Raw genomic sequence first — 20,465 nt, forward strand, 5'->3', positions numbered from 1 at the left:
ACATGTGCCCTGACTGGGAATCAAACCAGTGATGCTTTGGTTCACAGGCCTGCATTCAAGGGAGGACATTTTTAAATGACAGTGAAGTCTATGGTGTGACTCTAGGAGTGTGGCTCAGACAAAGTGAAGAGCTATTGGAAATGAGACAATCAGGAAATAGCCTGATCTGGAAGGTGGGGAGGAGATAGACCACATCCATGTTGATGACTATAACTGAGATAGGGAGAAAGATTTTTAAGTGTGAGATGGTTGACCAGAGGGTTGGAAGATGACAATAGTAAATAGGGAAGATGATGGTACATGCTGAGGCTAGGAATGCTATAGGAACAGGCAATTTTTTGCAAGTAGTGAGGAGACAAGTAATGGTCTGGAAGTAGCATGGGGAGCAAAGAGGATGTCTGTTTCACCCTTAGGGACTGAGGAATATGTGTAGTGCAAAAAATAAAACAGCTTCTTTTAGAGAGCTCAGGGGAATGCACTGTCATCAAGATAAAGTCATGGTTTTGGGTAATGCAAGAGAGCTAAGGGAATTTTTTTCTTTTTCTTGTGAAAAAAAAATTCAGCTTAGAGAAAGGTCACTAAGTAGTACAGTGTTTTCCAATGTTTTGAAGTAGACTTTTCACCTAGCTTCTACTAGTGTTAGTATCATATGTAACCATTGCACAGTTATAAAAACCAGGACATTATCATTGAGAAAACACTGTAAACTACAGGCTTTATTAGAATTTCACTAGTCTCTCCCCAGGGCTCTTTCTCCATTATAGGATCCAGTTCAGGAGCATATAATATATTTAGTGGTCATGCCTCTTTAGTCTCCTCCAATATATGTCAGTGCCTCATTTTCCCTTTATCTTTCATGACCTTGACACTTTCAGTGGGTACTACTGGTTAGTTACTTTGTAGAATGTCCCTCAAATTTTGGTTTGTCTCATGTGTTCCCATGGTTTAATTGAGTTTTTACTTTCAGAATACTCAGAAGCATCATCTCAGAGGGTACATGATGTTAACATTCTTATTACTGGTGATGTTAACTTTGATTATTTGGTTAAAGTACTCTGTACTGTAAAGTTATTGGTTTTCCCCTTATAATTGGTACTTTGTAATTGGGATAATACTTTAAGATTATTATTACTATTTTAATATCCTTTTATTTTCAAACTTTTCCTCACATATTTTAGCATTCATAGAATCTTGCCTCCCACAATTTTTATCTTAGTGTTTGCCTAATAGTGATTTTGTATTTGAGGAAGACTTTCTGAAATGAGGTTATGATACAGAATTGTTGGCTCTTATATCAAGAGGTTGCTGGCTGGGGTTGGGGAGGATTTGGGGGGGATAGAGACAACTGTACTTGAACAACAACAAAAAAGAGTTGCTGTCACCATGGAAGAATATGAGAGGGTCAATGAGGTATGTGGGCTACCCAGTAGCAAATGTCCAAGGTAGTACAAGATTGAGAGAGTGACTGATGATGGGGGAGGTAGGTCACTTGGAGGTGAATGAGATAAACAGAAATACATGAGACAGGATGGGATTAATACTCAGAGAAGGCAGGCTGTAACTGTGAACTTTATTCTCATATAGTTAATTTTTTATAAGAATATAAATTTGTATAGAGAAGCTTGGCATTGTCATGCATAGTTTAAATGTAAACAATTGTACATGTAGATATCTATCCTAGAAAATTACTCATACATATAATTTACTCATACATGTGCACAAAGATGTACCAGGTCTGTCCAGAAAAAGTCCAGCCACTGTTTGTATATCAAGAACGGTTTGCGCCACATCTGATGTAAGTTGGCAGCCAAAGAGAGTGGACTGGAATGCACCTGCATAACAATGATGACTTCACTGTACTAGTCAGTGGAGCAGTAGACTGAGCATGTGTACAGTCACAGTAAAAAACAACTGAATGATTAGAGCAATGAATCTGCATCAAATTTTGCATTAAGCTTGAACATTCCTATGTGGAAACTGTTCAGGTGATTCAGAAGTCCACAGTTATGGGCAACTGGTAACTGGCAGCTTCATCAAGACAATGCCATGAGTGAGTACTCATGTATCACATCTCATGCAGAGTTTCTTGGTGAAAAATCAAATCACCCGGGCAACTCAGCCCCCCTATATCCCAGATTTGGTGCCCTGTGACTTTTTGCTTTTCCCAAAACTAAAATCACCTTTGAAAGAGAAAAGATTTCAGACTGTAGATGAGATTCAGAAAAATAAGATGGGGTAGCTGATGGCAATTGGAAGAACTGTATGAGGTCCCAAGGTGTCTGCATTGAAGGGGTCTGAGGTGTCATTGTCCTATGTACAATGTTTCTTGTATCTTTTCTCTTCTTCAATAAATGTCTCTGTTTTCCATATTACATGGCTGGATATCTTCTGGAGAGACCTGTATACACCAGGATAATTTTTTGGAATCAATATAACTATCTATCAGTAGTAGTAGTTAAATATATTATTTTTATTCATATTATAGAATACAATACAACTGCCAAAGGAATAAGGTAGCTCTAGAGTAACATGGAAAAATCTCAAGGATATTGTTAAATTAAAAAAGCAGTTTTGCAGAACAAAATATGGTATTCCAGTTACAAAAAAAATCTCTATTGGTTAGGGTAGGAAAGGCTATGTTTAAAAAAAAAAGACATCAAATTTTAAGTAACTTGAAGAGTGAGAAGTTTATATTATTCTTGTAAGATGATCCAAGAGTACTGTTTGAGCTAGCAGGCTGGCTTTCTCTCCTCCACAGGTGGTAAGCAACTCAAAGTGTGGATTTACCATGGTTAGTAAGTGACTTCCAAGCTCACGTTATGTGCTTCCATCAGACAGAAAGAGGAAAGAGCATTATGAGTCATATGAGAAGTCACTGATGTGTGTCACTTCAGTATTGGCTCATACTTTTGCTTAAATTCCATTTACCAGAATTTAGATAGGCAGCCACATATAATTGTGAGAGAACTGGGAAATGTAGTCTAGCTATGTGTCCAGGAAAATGGAAAACATGTTTTGGAGAACAGCTGGCAGTCTCTACCTTGCCTTAATTATTTCTGCCCTCAATCCAAAGTAAACCAATGTTCATCATTCTAGGTAGATATCTGTCAATTAATAAGGATACTGGGAGAATACATACCTGTCAAGTCATGGTGACTCTCCTCTGGAGAAAGAAGTAAGGTTGAAAGGGATGTTAAGCAGGACTTTTACTTTTACACTTCATATTTTTCTATTTTCTATTCTAATTTTATGACTCATATTTATATACTACTTTTGTAATTAAAAACTAAAACATTAAAGACCAGTTAACTTGGGGAAAGAATTATTTAAAGTACAGGGGGTAGTTTGCTTACTGTGATCAAGTACACAGTTTATTGCTCCTGGTGTTAGTACCTTGCACCCATGCTTAGTTTCATACGTCTCATTCTGAGATCTTTCAAATGGAGCTTGTATATCTATTCCAGTACATCTTTTTTCACCTTGCTACTTAAATGGGCTCTGTGTATTGTTAGAGGTGTGCGAAAGTCTTTTGCTCACTTCCAGTTATGTGAAACTGACTCAGGCAAAGTAGTACCTGTTTAGATTATTCTATAACACATATTTTTAAGCACAAAGCAGAGTTGGAGGAAATATTTGTTGCCTGCATGAATGCATGTGTGAATGTAAGAAGGGTAACTTGCTCACCTAAACCTCACAGTGGCTAAGTTCAGGTTTGTGAAGTTATGTGGAATATAGGAAGAATGTATTATTAGATAGTACTTACATGAAGATTCTTAAGCCACACAGGTTTTGTTTCAAGATAAGTTGTATAATAAAAAGTATTGTTAAGTCAGAATAATGTGGACATGAGGTACTCATGTATATTAAATACCCATGCGTACTACCACAGTAGTTCTCAAGATCAGCAGGGGCACATTTCAGAAACAGATTCCCAGATACTACTCCAGATGCAGTAATTTCTAAGAAGTACCACAATGATTCTCATGGTGACAGCCCCCAAAGGCCTTCCTACTGGCATTTTGGAAATTATTATTGTTCTATAGAACCCACAATAGCATATGCCAAGCCTTTCCTTGGTAATCACCACAATTATTAGTGAGATTGAACATCTTCTCACATGGTTATTGCTCAGGAGAAACAGTCAAGTATAGTGACTGAAACCGTGACTTGGGAGCCAGGCTGCGTCGGTCTGATCTTGGCTTTGACATTTAATTTACAGCTGAACTGTATGATTTTGAGCATTGTAATACTGCCTTCACAAAGTTGTCATGAAGCTAATATATATAATGTGATTACAAAACGGCCTGAGACATAATAAGCACTATGTAACTCCTGGGCTATTTTGTTGTTTTTATTGTTACTAATAATTGGGCTTCTTCCTCTGTGAAGTAGGATTCTACCTGTTGCCCACTTTTCTATTGGGTTGCCTTTTTATAATTGATTTATTACATCTTTATACATAGTCACATTAATCCTTTTATTATTTTTCTTTGGTTATGAATGTTATGAATATTTTTGTAGATTATCTTTTCATCTTAGTGTCTCAACATTTCTTTGTCATGTAGTAACACAAATATATACTTACAGTTACAGACTAAGTATATCATTTATGAATCAAATGATACACTTTAATGTTTAACATAAACATGAAATGATATACCTTCTTTCTCTTGATGTTGGCTGATACACATAAACCAGTGTAGCAACTGTTTCTGAACTCCCTCTTCAATACTAGAAATCAACCTTACTTGTTTTTTCCTTTTTTATTATGAATATAATATGGCACAAATAACATCCCTTTTTATTACAACATCTTTATTATAAAATCATAAGCATGTAATTCTGTAACATAATAATATTATACTCAAGCACACCAAATGACATTTGAGGTGAAATGTTCAAATTAAAATTACAAGTTATTATACCCATGTTATTACCCCACCAACCACACTCAAGCAGGCATTACATCTGCTGCATATAATTAAGAAATACACAAATATGGACATGCTGAAATGAAACTACCTGGTCACAATCAGGTAGCCTTTGGGGCCACATTTGACTTGCAGAGATTTTGCGGGGATTGTTGTTGTTGTTCCTTTTTTTTTCTTCTGGTTAGCACAGTGTCGGGCCAGTGTTTCAAATATTTTTGAATCCATTGCCAACGTATTTCACATTAAAATTGTTAGCATTTTTATTATACCTATAAAAACTAAGACATCTGGCAGTGATGCCCTGGAGCTGAGTAGCAGATGACCTTTTTATAAATAAGATTATACTCTAGTTTGTCAACCTCTCTCTACACTCTCTGGCCTCTTGAGCACTGACCTGAGTGGCAGTTGTCATTTATCCCTGAGTCTGAGCTCCTGTGCCCTCACTCCAAGGCCCACTTCACTCATTGAAATTACCTGTCTGCACCCTGCAGACATATGAGTCATTGGAGATGAGAGAAGGTAGACCTGTCCCATGTACTCCCAACAAGACAAAGAGTACCAGGGTTGGTAACTGGGTTTTTTTTTTTTCAGTGAGGGCACCTTTCTAATTATGACTGTTTAACTTTAAATTCTGTAGTTTAACATTTTTATTAGAATGTGTTCATGTGCCCTGTCATAGTGCAAAGTTGGCAGACGTGGGTAACCAGGTAGAGAAAGGTGCTTAGCCCCGAAGTATAATGAGTGGCAAATGCCTGACTCATAAGCTCCTAAACATCTAGGTTGATTTTTTATATTTTCTTGAATACTAAAACCCTAGTGTTCTTTTCTAACTAAAAAGAGTCTTATAGGAATTGTCTTTTGCAATTCTGTGCTCTTGAAATGAGCCAACAGGCACATGTTTAATTATCTGTGGCCATCTCTACGTATTTTGTCCTTTCAAAAAGGTCAAATTTTTTTTTTATTGCTGAATCTCCATTAACAGATTTTAAATATGTCATGATATTAAATATAACAAGCCGCATTCCTTTTCTTCCTTGACTTTCTCATAATGTATCTTCTTTTCTCAAACTACCACCTAGTTTCTTGTCTAGTTTCTACCGGTTCAGAAACTAAACAAGATTAATATTATTATTAATGGGGATTAATGAAATTTGTGGCAATGGGATATACTTTATACATGTGTTTCATGCCAGCTCCCAGATCTGACATAAGGACAGCTCAAGGATGAATAGGCTCCTCCCTTTACCACCTTTCCCTCTCCCCACTAAGGTTCTGAAGCAGCAAAGATTCATAGATAAATTCTTGTTTTTTGGTAAGTCATAGTTTACTGTATTTTTTCATTACCATTAACCCACTTTATACACTCTTCCAAATCAACCCACACCCCTCCACCATCAATCATCACACTGTTGTTTGTGTTCATGAGTCTTACTTTTCTGCTCTATACCTTTACCCCCTAACCACCCCTACCCCAAGCCATCAGCCTGCTCTCTATGAGTCTGTCTCTATTTTGCTTGTTAGTTCATTTCATTCGATTCTATATATGAATGAAAGCATATGGTATTTGTCTTTCTCTGACTGGATTATTTTACTTAGCATAATGTTCTCCAGGTCCATCCATATGTTACAAAGGGTAACATTTTCCCTTTTTTATGGCCAAGTAGTATTCCATGGTATAAATGTACCATAGTAATCTTGTCTACTGATAGACACTTGGGCTGCTTCCAAATCTTAGCAATTTTAATAATACTGCACTGAACATAGGGGTGCTTATATTCTTTCAAATTACTGTTTCAGGTTTCTTTGTATAAATTCCAAGAAATGGAATTGCTGGGTCACAAAGCAGCTCCATTTAAAAATTTTTGATACAACTCCACACTGCTTTCCACAGTGGCTGCACCACTCTGCATCCCCACAACAGTGCACTAAGGTTCCCCTTTCTCCACATCCCCATCAGCACTTGTTTGTTGATTTATTGATGACCGCCATTCTGACCAGTGTGAGGTGATATCCTATTGTGATTTTAATTTGCATTTCTCTGATGATTAGTGATGTTGAGCATCTTTTCATATATGTATAAGCTATCTGCATGTCCTCTTTGGGGCAGTGCCTATTCAGGTCCTTTGCCCATTTTTGATTTGGTGTTGTTAATTTGTTTTAATTTTTTGGCGTTGACTTATATAAGTTCTTTATAAGTTTTGGATATTAACACTTTATTAGATGTATCATTGGTGAATATGTTCTCCCATTCAGTGTTTTTTATATTTTGTTAATAGCTTCCTTTGCCGTGCAAAAATTTTCCATTCGATGTGGTCTTATTTGTTTATATTTCCTTTTGTTTTCCTTACCCCAAGAGATATATCAGAAAATACATTGCTATGAGCAATGTCTGAGATTGTACTACCTATGTTTTCTAGGATTTTAATGGTTTTGGGTCCAACATTTAAGTCTTTAATCTATTTTGAATTTATCTTTATGTGTGACACAAGGAGGTGGTCCAGTTTCATTTTTCTGCATGTACCAATCCAATTTCCCCAATACCATTTATTGAATAAACTATCATTAGCTCATAATATGAGTTTGTTTCCTTGGTCAAATATTAATGACTATAAAGGTATAGGGTTATTTCTAGGCTCTCTATTCTGTTCCATTAATGTATCCATTTTTATGCCTCTACCATGCTGTTTTGATGACTGTGGCCTTATAGAATAGTTTTGTTATTAGGTATCATGATTCTTCCAACTTTATTTTTCTATCTCAGGATTGCTGCTGCTATGTGGAGCACTTTATGGTTCTATATAAATTTTTGAAATGTTTGTTTTAGGTCTGTGAAATATGTCATTTGAATCTTGATAGGAATTGCACTGAATCTATAGATTGCTTTGGGTAGCATGGGATTTTGATGATATAAATTTTTCCTATCCATGAACACAATATGTGCTTCCACTGATTTGTATTTTCTTCTGTTTCTTTCTTCAGTGTCTTATAATTTTCTGAGCACAGGTGTTTCCCATCCCTGGTTACATTTCTTTCTAGGTATTTTATTCTTTTTGAAGCAATTGTGAATGAAATTGTTTTCTTAATTTCTCTTTCTTTTAGTTTATTATTGACATAAAAGATGCAACTGGCTTCTGGATGTTAATTTTATATCTTGCTACTTTCTTGAATTCATTTATCAGCTCTAGTGGTTTCTGGTAGAATTTTGGGGGTTCTCTATGTACAGTAATATGTCGTCTGCACATAAAGACACCTTTACTTCTCTCTTTCCAATTTGTATGCCTTGTATGTCTTCTTCATGTCTGAGCGCTGTGGCTAGGACTTCCAGTACTGTGCTGAATAAGAGAGGTGAAAGTAGACATCCCTGTCTTGTGTCAGATCTTATGGGGAGCAATTGTAGTTTTTGCCCATTGAGTATAGTGCTTGCAGTAGGTTAGTCATATATGGCCTTCATTATGTTTAGGTATGCTTCATCTATTCCCAGTTTGTTGAGAGTTTTTATCATAAATGGTAGTGGATTTTATTACATGCTTTTTCCGCATCTCTTGGTATGATCATGTGGTGTTCATCCTTCATTTTGTTTATGTGGTGAATCACATTTAATGATTTGCAAATGGAATTTGTACCAAATTTGCATTCCTTGGATGAATCCACTTGACTGTGGTATATGATCTTTTTGATGATTGCTGTATTCAGTTTAATATTTTGTTGAGGACTTTAGCATCCATGTTCACCAGGGATATTGCCCTGCCATTTTCTTTTTCTGTAGTGCCTTTATCTGGTTTTGGAATTAGGATAATGCTGGCCTCATAAAATGAGTTTAGAAGCTTTCCCTCCTCTTGAATTTTTTGGAATAGCTTGAGGAGAAGTGTACTCAGGATGTGTGCTAGAATTCACCTATGAAGCCATCCAATCCAGGACTTTGGTTTGTTGGGAATTTTTTTATTACTGCTTCAATTTCACTAGGTGTCATATGTCTATTCAAATTCTCTGATTCTTTCTGATTTAGATTTGGATGTTCATATTTCTAGGAATTTATCCATTTTTCCAGGTTGCACAGTTGGCTGGTATATAGTTATTAATAATATTTTCTTACAATCCTTTGTATTTCTTTGGTGTCAGTTTTTATTTCTCCTCTTTCATTTTTGACTTTATTTGAGTCCTTTCTCTTTTTTCCTGATCAGTCTGATTGTAATTCTAGTTTGGTCTCAGCAGGAAGTTTGTGTAGCTTTCACTTATTCCTTCACATCTTGGGTCCTTCCACCCACTTACTTTTAGTCTGTGTGAATCTTTAAAAAATTATTTTTATTTATTTATTTTTAGAGAGAGAGGAAGGGAAGGAGAAAGGGAGAGAAACATCAATGTGTGGTTGCCTCTCATGCACCCCCTATTGGAGACCTGGCCCACAACCCAGGCATGTGCCCTGACTGGGAATCAAACCTGCAATCCTTTGGTTCATAGGTCTGTGCTCAATATACTGAGCTACACCAGCCAGGACCTGTGTGTATCTTTTGATTTGAGATTGTTATTAGCAGAAGACAACATATATATTGGTCTTGTTTTCTTATCCTTTCAGCTACCCCACATCTTTTTATTGTAGAGTTTAGGTCATTTACATTTAAATTGATTATTGGTAGAGATACATATTTATTGTCATTTTATTTTTAAACCATTTTCCTCTTTTCCTTTTTCTTCTCCTCCTCCTCCTCCTCCTTCTTCTTCTTCTAAAAACAAACTCTTTAACATTTTTGCAATATTGATTTGGTGTTAACAGACTTTCTTGTCTGGGAAGCTCTGTATTTCTCTTACAATTTTAATGTTAGCCTTGCTTGTTTAAGTAGCCTTAGTTGTAGGTCTTTGCTTTTCATCATTTTGATATTTCATGCCAATCTCTTCTGGCCTAAAATATTTCTGTTAAGTAATCATATGACAGTCTAATGGGAGTTCCTTTGTAGGTAAGTAATTGCTTTTCTCTTGAGCTTTTAAGATTATATCCATGTATTTAGTCTTTGCCATTTTAATTATGATGTGTCTTGGTGTGAGTTTGGTCCTTTTTTTGGATTCTCTGAGCTTCTTGGACTTGTATGTCTTTTTTCTTCACCAGGTTAAGGAAGTTTTTGGTCTTTTTTTCTTCAAATATATTCTCAATCCCTTACTTACTCTCTTCTCCTTCTGGTATCCCCATGATGTGGATGTTGTTATAGTTCATCTCATCTGTATGGTTCATACAAGTATGCATTCTTTATTTCTGAGATTATTTTTATGGTTTCTATGTTCCCTTTTATGCTTGCTATCTCTGTAAATTTTCTTTTATCCCTTCTGTGTCTTGAAATTCTTTTTTCTATTATTCCTTAACAAATCTCAGCTTCTTTATATACTTTTGGAATTGCTCACCTAAGTTGAGAAATTATCCTCCTGTGAATATTACTTTATGTTGTATTATTTGAGTAAAGTAGTTCCTGTATAAATATCTCAAAATATGTAATTGCTCGGTTACTATATTTTTTCCTGTTCATTCAAGACATGAATGAACAGGTTGGAGAGGAGGCCCCCTCCACTCATATTCAGGCAGCACAACTAATACAGGCCTTTCCATCTTTAATATATGACTTTCAACTTTGTGCTGGTGTTGTCTGTTTTTCAGGTAACCAGAAGAAAAACAATATATGGAGGTGCATGCATAGGAAGTTTATAATTAGTTAGTCCTGGAAGTGGAGGTGTACATCACTTCCTTTCATATTCTGTTGGTTGACTCAACCATGTGACACTGTACTAATTGTAGAAAAATACCTGTTAGCTTGGTTACTTAGAACTTATCTTGTTTGTATAGTTAATCATTTTGGAGTAATCCACTTTCTCCATTGGCTCCTACTCACATTTCTGTGACAGTTCTGTGGCCCTGTCATTAGGATTTAATCTTGTGGCATGAGCAGGGCAATGACATTGGCAGAAAGTCCATGCTGGTGGTTAGTTATCCAGCCATCTTCATGTTGGAATTGGCAAGTAAGAAGCAACCATCAGAACACAATGCAGGGCTGCCAGTCAACTTAGTCCGAACTTCTTTCCTTGTTTGTCACAGTGTGTTTTTTTTTTTTTCAGTACTTTCTCCTATGCTTTGCTCTCAGCTAAAGATATTCAGAAATCTCATCCAAACTCCTGGCAACTCTCTTCTCTTTTTACTGTTGACTGATGACTTCATAAAGTCCCAGACACTGGGGCAGCTTCCAGACTCTGAGACTTCATTAGTCTCCTTGTCTATTCTTGGCAAGATAAGAAATTCTAGACAAATAGAAAGGCTGTTTGTCTCAACTACTAAAGCTTTATGTTTCTCAGGGTTATGTACATCATTGAACTTTTAGCTCTTCCTTTCCCAGCTCAAGCTTCTGAGCTTGTTCAAATGCATGTTCTACTTAAGTAACTATTTGAAGTGATGTTGGCATCTCTGTTTATTTTCTAATTCCTTGTTTTGATTTTCACCCCACTGAATAGCATTTATTTTGGCCAGGCTATTTGTGTTTCCTTTGAGGCTCATGACCTAAGTTCTGATGAATTGGTTCTTAGTATTACACCTGAAATATTAGGGTGAAGCAGAAAGATACAAGGAAGGAAGCAGATGGTGCAAAATGAATGAGGTGTTTTGTTGTGAATGAGAAATAGAGGGGTAACAAATCCTACACATTACATGAGGAGAAGGACAAAGGAATATACATAAATCAATAGTAGGTAGAATGGGGCAATTACAAAAGTAAGGGCCAGGAAACAATCTCAGTGTTCTATGCTTCACATACCTAAGAGGCAAATTGGGGTGATGTTTTATATTTTTAAGGGATAAACAAAGAACCTCTTAACTCTGAGGACAGGTCTAGGCCAATCTTTTATGTCAAAAATGCAGATCAGAATTACAGCACTTCTTACAAATCAAATGCAAGTGTGTATGTATGTGGAAACAGATGGTTAATTCCTACTTTCAAAATCCCAAAGAGGAGAACAACTAAGGGGGGTGGAAATGGGAGGGAGGTGGGGAGCACAGGGCGGGGGCTGGGATGGGAGTGGGGGACAGAAAACTACTTGAACATAATTAAATTAAAAAAAATTTAAATCCCCAAGGGATCCATGATCCATAAATGGCTAAGAGTTACTGGATTAGAGGGTCTGTGTATGCTGAAAGGAGTCTGTGAAGGAAAGGAGATGACCAGGAGAAAGAAGGTGAAGGGTCTAATGAAAAACCAGTGTGGAATGAGACATTGTGGGAATTAACATTTCACTATAATGAAGTCTGGGTGTCAAGCATTAAATGTTCAATTATGAAATTAAAGCCCTATACTGTAAAATATGAAATAGTATCTATTTCCATGTCAAAGTATATGAAGTAGAAAAATGAAAGAATAGGTTTAAATTCTATAAACCTAGACTTATATTTCTCAAACTAATGTTCTTTAAGAATGCAATTTTGTAATAGCATTTTGTTTTTATTTTCTATTCCACTGAAACTGACCTTTTGTTTTACCTAAGGCATTTTTTAGGCATCACGGAATACAAGCCTAGGCTAGTATCCAAAGGCACACTAAATAATGATATTTCTATTTTTATGAAGGCACTAACACTTATTTTTGTTTCTGCTAGCAAAACTGCTGAGTTCTTGAGCAGACTGGAGACAGAGTTGCCAAACAGAAGTATCTGTCAAATTGCTCATCATAACCCACAATCTTCACCTTGGGTAAGTGGAATGCCACACAAGGAATGTCTGGCATTTTTTAAAAGAGGTGTTCAGTAAATGAAGAGTAAGTGCACGGAGTGACCTATACAACATAGAATATTGCAACTAAAGACAGATGTCCTAACCTGAAACTTTAATTGCTGCTTCAGCCATACAATAATGTTTGTACCTGTCACCTGTATTATGGACACTTGGATGAAAGAAAACATTGGCCTTAGTAAAGCCTTTGATCTCAGCGTCTATCCACCATGCCTGTAAGGACCCTAGTCAAGTGAAGGAGAAAACCATAGTTATACAACAATACAGTGAGTATAGAGCATATAGTAATTGGAAAGCTGAAGTTTAAAATGAGTCAATAAAGTGAAGAGAGTCATTCTAGGTGTCAAATTAAATTAAGACACAGAAGCAAGAAAAGCTTCTCGCTTTTGTCAAAGTATAATGTCAAAGAAAAGCATGGCTTGTATTAGGAGTTTAGTGTAGGTGCAGTCTACAGGAATGCAGCTCTGGAAGACCTGCAGTATAGATGGCTGGAGAGGTAGGTAAGAACTATGAGGACAGTTCCTCAGTGGGCTCTCTTTGATACTACTGCAGGATGTTTAGCATTCCTGATTCTCGGGGACAAAATGCTAGTAGCACCCCACAGACAGTGAGACATCCAGAAATGCCTCACACAGGAAGCTGGTGGTACTCCTGGTGGAACACCACTGTAGAAATCTGTGCATCGTCTTGGAGAACTTGGACCTCATTCTGTGAAGACTGAAGGTAATGGAAAGCTTTAAATAGGGAAGGTCCAAGGTTAGATTTGTACTTTAGCTGGATCACACTGGGAATCATGTAAAGGATGGATCCAAAAGAATGTAGGAGGCAGAGGGGCCTCTAAGACCCTTCTGCATTAGCCTAGGTGAGGAAAGGTGAAGACTTTAAGTAGGGTGGTGGGTGAGAGGATGAAGATGAGAGTGCAGGTTAGAGAACTGCTGACAGGTGATATTGGCAGGGCTTGGTTATTAACTAGCTAATGGGGCACAACAAAATAAGTGTGATTAAGGATGAGTCTAGCGAATGGTTGTACCTCAAAGAAAATATGGGTTTGAGTTATAAAATGTCTGTGTTTTCAGGAGTTGGAGAGCTAAAAAAAATAAGTTGGTAGAGAAATCTGATCTTCATCTTCTCCCACACACCCCCTTTCTCATTAGTGATCACATTTTTAAAATGTCAAGAAGATATTATGACACTTTATGGAAAAAGATCATTTTCTCCTGCTGCTAATGTGATAGTTTCAAGTCTACATTTGCTATGTGGGCTCCTCAAGTCATGTCAAATTCATCATTTCTCTCCCCTTGTTGCAGGGCTCTGGAGGAAAGGCAAGTTATAGGTAGTAGAGTTAAATCATGTGTAGGAACAGTCTTTGCATCTGTCCAGGTACCCTGTGGCAGTGAGAGAGGGGAGGGAAAACAGGAGTTGGATAGCCTTACCAACTGGGAGCTTGGCTGCCAGGATGGTCTTGCTTTCTGCTGAGAGCTTCTTGACCCCTATGGTTTGAAACACCTGGTGGAACTGTGCATGCTTGTTCTGTTGATTTTAGCTCAATTCTTCCACTTAACAAGATCATCCTGAACTTTAATACTGTCATGGAAAGCATTAATAATGTCTCCCATAGCTGCATGTTTTGTGGACTGATAGTGCATTAGCCACATGGTCCTCAGCACTATTAATAGAAAATATGAAGCAGGATTAACCCCAGGATGGTTCCTTATGAAATGAATTCAATAGCTTCTCGGATTTTGACACCAAATTGTTACTTATTTTTTGCCACATATTCAACTCAGTTTTTACCCATATTATATACTTATTCTAGCTAATACATCTGCATAGATTTTCTCTGCTTTGCAGAACCATCTAATGCTTAAGGAAAGTCAAACATGTACGTCAAACTTTTGCAAAGCTGTGACACCTGTGGTTTGCCTCAATTATGGTCAATATATGGAACGTGAATACTGTGTGATGCCCATTTACATGGGATGTGAAGAGCTGCAGGGTTTCAAGTATTTTTTAAGAAACAATTTTAATTTTTATATAATGCAACTTTTCTGAGAATATTGTTTTTCTTATGCTACTTACATGTGGATCTCTCATGGGCAGACAGGAATTTAATAAATACTATATAATTATGTCAATGAAAAAGACTATAAGAAAATTCTTTATATTTTACACATAATGACTTCAGACAAAAGCATGCACACTTAATAGTTTCCAGTCTCTCGTTTGCTACCCCTTGTTTCCTCTTCTTCTAGAGAGAATAATAATTGTTAAAACTCTCATCCTGTTGTTCCATTGCCCAGTGGCCACTATATGTTCAAGGATAAAGTCAGAATGCCTTAGCTTAATCAAAAAGTGCTATCTTCTCTCTGCTCCTTTCCTCCCACTCACTTCTCTCTAATGTCTAGGTCTTTGCCACTCCCAGACCAGCAGCATGGGCATCACCTGAGTACTTACAGAAATGTAGACAAATCTTAATCTCCACTACAGACTTATTTCAGAAGCTGCATTTAAACATGGTCTGTGGGTGATTTGTGTGCACATTAATGTTTTAAGGACACTTCTCAATCACTTATATCTGTATGGCCATATCCTTTCACTTTCACTACTCTAAACACTTACTGAAACTTGGTTATTTTAATTTTTCTCCATGTGTCACATATTCTTTAAAAGTCAACACTTAAGGGGCATATGCTCTTTGCATGCCTTCAGTCCTACTTTTGCTGCAACACTTTAAACTCCTTTTATTAATTTCCCATTGCTTATAAAGTAATGGGTATTTAAGGTATGGCATGGTGCCTATAGTTAATACTATATCACATATTTGAAAGTTGCTAAAGAATAGACCTTAAAAGTTCACATCACAAGAAGAGGTTTTATAACAATGTATGATGATGGATGGATGTCAATTAGACTACTGTGTTGATGATTCCACAATAGATATAAATATTGAATTAAGTTTAAACCTTAAACTTATATATTATATGTCAATTATACCTCAATAAAAACTTTCCCATTGCTGCTATAACAAATTACTGCAAACTTAGTGGCAAAAAACAACACATGTTTATTCTTTTACTATTCTGGAATCAGAGTCAGAAATGAGTACAAAGGGGTTAAAATCCAGTGTCAGCAGGGCTGGTTCCTCCTGGAGGCTCTAGCAGGAAATCTGTTCTGTGCCTCTTCCAGTGTCTGTTGGCGACCATCATCCTGTGGCTCCTTGGCATGTGGCTGTATCATTCTGATCTCCACTTCCATTCACATCACTGTGGATGGCCCCTTCCCCAAAGAGTATGGGCCCTTCTCCATACTCCTTGACTTTGCCTTCCTCTTATAAGAAACCTTGTAATTATATTGGGCCCACCTGGATCACCCAGCATCCTCTCCACAAGATCCTTAATTTCTGTGAATTCCATTTTGCCACATAAGGTAGTATTCAGAGCTTCCAGGGATTAGGACATGAACATCATTAGGAAGCCATTATTCATCCCACCATACTCTGCCAACTGTTTTTTTTTTTGTTTTCACATTTTTTTGATTTCACATTATCTGTTAACATGTATGTGGCTGTCTCATGATTAATAACTTTTAGTTCTTAATAATTTATTTCCCCTGTTCTCCTAATGTAACTTCATTATTTCATCCTTTTTCTTTTTATGACAATATGAATACTTTCTCACTGCTAAGCCAATTACATTTTCTTTTTTCACAACTTTTAGAAAATTTCATTTTACTTTTGCATTTTCTTAGTTTCCTTTGAACATTTGACTGACTTTCCCCAGCTTTTGTGATAGTTTGCAAAGTGCTTCTTCATCCAAATTTCCACACAATTTCTGTTTTTTGCTTGTTAGATAGTTTGTCAATGCCAGGTTTCTTTCCCTCTTGGAAATATCCCTTCCACAGCCCTCCGGAAGGGATAAGACCTCCTACCTTAACCTGGGCTGGTTGCTCTTTAGGGCTTCTACACAGTTCTTATTCTGAAACTTTCAAAAAATGGTTCTCATCCTTGTCTGCACACTGAAATCAACTGGGGGGGCTTTAAAATTCAATGGTGCCTGGGTCATGCCCTCAGATGTCCTGCTGTATTGACGCATGGGCTTCAGGGCTTTTAAAGCTCCCCATGTAATTCTGTGTGTGCTGTCGATGATAAGAACCACTGCTGTGAATTCATCAGCGGAATAGTTGTTACTGCCTTCATATGTTGGGCCCCTGATTTCTAGGTCTCATCTGTAGTCTTGCTTTATTATCATTATTTTTTGTTCTGAGGGAGCCTATTATTTAGTAGCTTTTCAAGATAAGATGCATGTTCAGATTCCTGTGTATCTGAAATTATCTTTATTCATCTCTTATTCTTAGTTTACAATTTTCTGGTAAGTATTCCAAATTAAAAAGAATTTTTCTTCATAATTTTCTTCTTCTAGCCTTGAGTATTGTTTCCTGAGAAATCAAAGGCCATCTGAATATTGGTCCTTATATGAGGTTTTTTTCCTACTTTCCCTGTAAATACTTTAATATTTTATTTTTTCCCTGGTATTCTGCAATTTATAGTGATATGCCTTAGTGTGGGATCATTGTTATTCCTTTTCAAAAATAAAGGAAACTCATTTCTAGTTTTAGATGATTTTCTTGTGTTATTTCTTTGATTTATTTCTCTTCATTTTCTCTTAATGGAATTCTTTTTATTCAAATAGTACGCCTCCAGGATTTATTTTCTAACTTCATAAAAATTTATTTTTCTGCTTTAACTTATTCTTGATGACTCTTGCCCACCCCCCACTTCCTGGCATATTGACTTAGAAAAAAATCCCAGTCCTTTTTCTTCTTCATGTCTTCTTTACTCACACAACTACCATACTCTCAACACTTCTGACACCAGATGAATGTTTTTTTTCTCTTACATCGAGTAATTTGTGACACCAGTTAGGTGCCCTATGATTGAACTCAGTTGAGACCCTATCTACCTAGAGATGGTGTCAGTTCCCACTGTTTAAGGGCTTAGTCCTACAGGACTGCCTCCACTTCAGATGCCACTCATAGCTAGTAGGTCCCTAGGTTACTTCAGTCCAACTTCAGTCCAACATGGCTGCAAATTGGAGGTTCGGTGGGTTTGACCAATTTGCTACTGCAGTTTACAGAACTCAGGGTAACACATCTATCAGTTTATTAAAGAATATGATAGGGGACTCAAGATAGTAGCATAGTAGGTAGAAGCTACGCTAACTTCCTCCAAACAGCAAACTGGAATTGAAACTAAATTACGGAAAAATCATGCTGAATAACCAACTGAACAGTAGCTGGAGAAAAGCCTTATAGTCAAGGACTTACAGAAGAAACCGCATCACCACAACTTGACTGGTAGGAAGTGAAGAGGTGTGAGAGGGCTGGCTGGGCTCCTACAAGTGCAGCTGAAGCTCTGGAGGGATATTTTAGCACCAAATGAGGGGCGTTCCCTGAGGAGTGTGGGGTTTAAACACCAAATTGGGGTCCCCAACTTAGAGCATCAGAACCAGGAAAAGAACCCAAATAACATCCAGCTGTGAAAATAGTTGGGTTTCCCTCAGCCAAAGAGAGACAGCTATAGATAGAGAGGGCCTCTTAAAGGGCCAATGCACAAAATTTCACTTGCAATCATTTACTGGGCTCAGGCAGAGTGAGGGCAGAGTGGACTAGAGATGCGAGAGCAGTCTGGGGTTGATTGGAGGCTCTCAGGAGAGAACTGAAGGGTCAGTTACCAGAATCGCTGTGTTGAGTCATTCTACATACTGCAGAAACCATCTTTCTTGGGCAGAGTGCTCTTCTTCAAGTGGCACCATTCTGGGAGGAAGCAATAGCCCCATCTGCAGGAATCCCTCTTACTCCACTCTGTGGAGCTTAAGCCAGGCTGAAGAGGAGTACATTTGGAGGCAATTTCAGGGCTTAAGCCTAACAGAACGGCTGAAAGCAATGGTGGGTCTCTGGGTCTGAGACTTTAGCTGATCCTCTTCCAGGGCCAGTGATGCTAAAAGCTGTCTTGTCACACAGCCTTGTTTTTCTGCAAACATCCAGGCCCAGCAGATAGAGCCACAAGCTGTGGATCACTGATAGCCACAAACAGGTTGTCCAGAGCCAGTCAAAGACAGTGGGGTGCACCAGAGTCTTTGCAGATCTAAAATAATATGTGGAAACAAATGCAAAGAGGTAGCCAAAATGGAAAGACCAAAAAAGGCCAAAAACGAAAGAACAAGAGAATTCTCTAGAAAAAAAAGGTAAATGAAATGGGGGAAAGCAATTTATCTGATACATAATTCAAAGAAAAGATTATAAGGATGCTCAATGGCTTAAAAAAAAACAGATTACACCTAGTGAAATTGAAGGAGTAATCAAAAACTCCCAACAAACAAAAACTCTGGAACGGATGGCTTCATAGGTGAATTTTACCAAAGATTTTAAGAAGAACTAACACCTCTACTTCTTAAACTATTCTCTTGAAAAAATTCAAGAGAATGGAAGACTCCCAAGCTCATCCTATATGCCAACAATATCCTAATTCCAAAACCATATAAAGACACTACAAAAAAGAAAATTATAGCTCAATAACCTTGATGAATATAGATACTAAAATCTTTAACAAAATATTAGCTAACTAAAAACAGCAGTACATCAAAAAGATCATACAGCATGATCAAGTGAGACTTATTCCAGGGATGCAGTGTTGGTACAACATTTGCAAATCAATAAATGTGATACACCACATAAACAAAATGAAGACTAAACACTACATGATCATATCAATAGATGCAGAAAACATTTGATAAAATTCAGTGCCCACTTATAAAAACTCTCAGCAAAATGGGGAGAGAACACACCTAAACATAATAAAGGCCATATACGGCAAACCCACTACCAGCATTATGCTCAATGAGCAAAAATTACAAGCTTTCCTCTTAAGATTGGTAATAAGATAGGGATGTCTGCTTTCACCTTTCTTATACAACATAATACTGGGAGTCATGGCCATAGTAATCAGAAAAGAAAAAGAAATAAAAGCCACACAAATTGGAAAGGAAGAAGTAAAACTGACTTTATTTGCAGATGACATGATAATGTACATAGGGAGCCCCAAAGATTCCACCAAGAAACTGTTAGAACTGATGAATGAATTTGGCAAAGTAGCAGGTTACAAAATTAATATCCAGAAATCAGTTGCATTTTTATATGCCAATAATGAACTAACAGAAAGGGAAGTTAGGAAAACAATCACATTCACACTTGCTATAAAAAGAATAAAATACCAGGAATAAATCTAACCATGGATATAGAAGACAAGTACTTGGAAAATTATGAGACACTAAAGAAATAAACTGAAGAAGCTACAAATAAGCGGAAGCATATACCATGTCTTTGGATAGGAAAAATTTATGTTATTAAAATGTCAATGTACCCAAAGCAATCTAAAGATTCAGTGCAATTCCTATCAAGATTCCAATGATGTATTTCACAGACTTAGAAGAAATATTTAAGAAATGTATATGGAATCACAAGAGGCCCCATATAGCAACAAAAATCCTAACAAAGAAGAACAAAGTTGGAGGAATCATACTACCTAATATCAATCCTTACTATAATGACATAATAATAAAAACAGTGTGATATTGTCATAAAAACAGACATATAGATCAATGAAACAGAGTAGAGAGCCCAATAATAACCCACACCTTTATACTCCATTAATATTCAACAGAGGAAGCAAGCACATACAATGGGCTATAGATATTTTATTCAGTGAATGGTGTTGGGAAAATTGG

At 36.9% G+C, this 20,465-nt stretch overlaps 1 protein-coding gene across 3 annotated transcripts in view; it reads left to right on the forward strand.

Annotated features, from left to right (window-relative positions):
* EPSTI1 (epithelial stromal interaction 1) overlaps window positions 1-20,465 on the forward strand; it is a 127,204-nt gene that overhangs the window by 59,594 nt on the left and 47,145 nt on the right. For all 3 annotated transcript variants that reach the window (XM_037060129.1, XM_037060147.1, XM_037060138.1), the window contains exon 7: window positions 12,552-12,645. In XM_037060129.1, coding sequence (XP_036916024.1) covers window positions 12,552-12,645 — 94 coding nt within the window. The remainder of the gene's footprint in view (window positions 1-12,551; window positions 12,646-20,465) is intronic.

The sequence above is a fragment of the Sturnira hondurensis genome, unplaced genomic scaffold, assembly GCF_014824575.4.
Source record: "Sturnira hondurensis isolate 20B ecotype Veracruz unplaced genomic scaffold, ASM1482457v3 Scaffold0001074, whole genome shotgun sequence".
Taxonomy (NCBI): Eukaryota; Metazoa; Chordata; class Mammalia; order Chiroptera; family Phyllostomidae; genus Sturnira; species Sturnira hondurensis.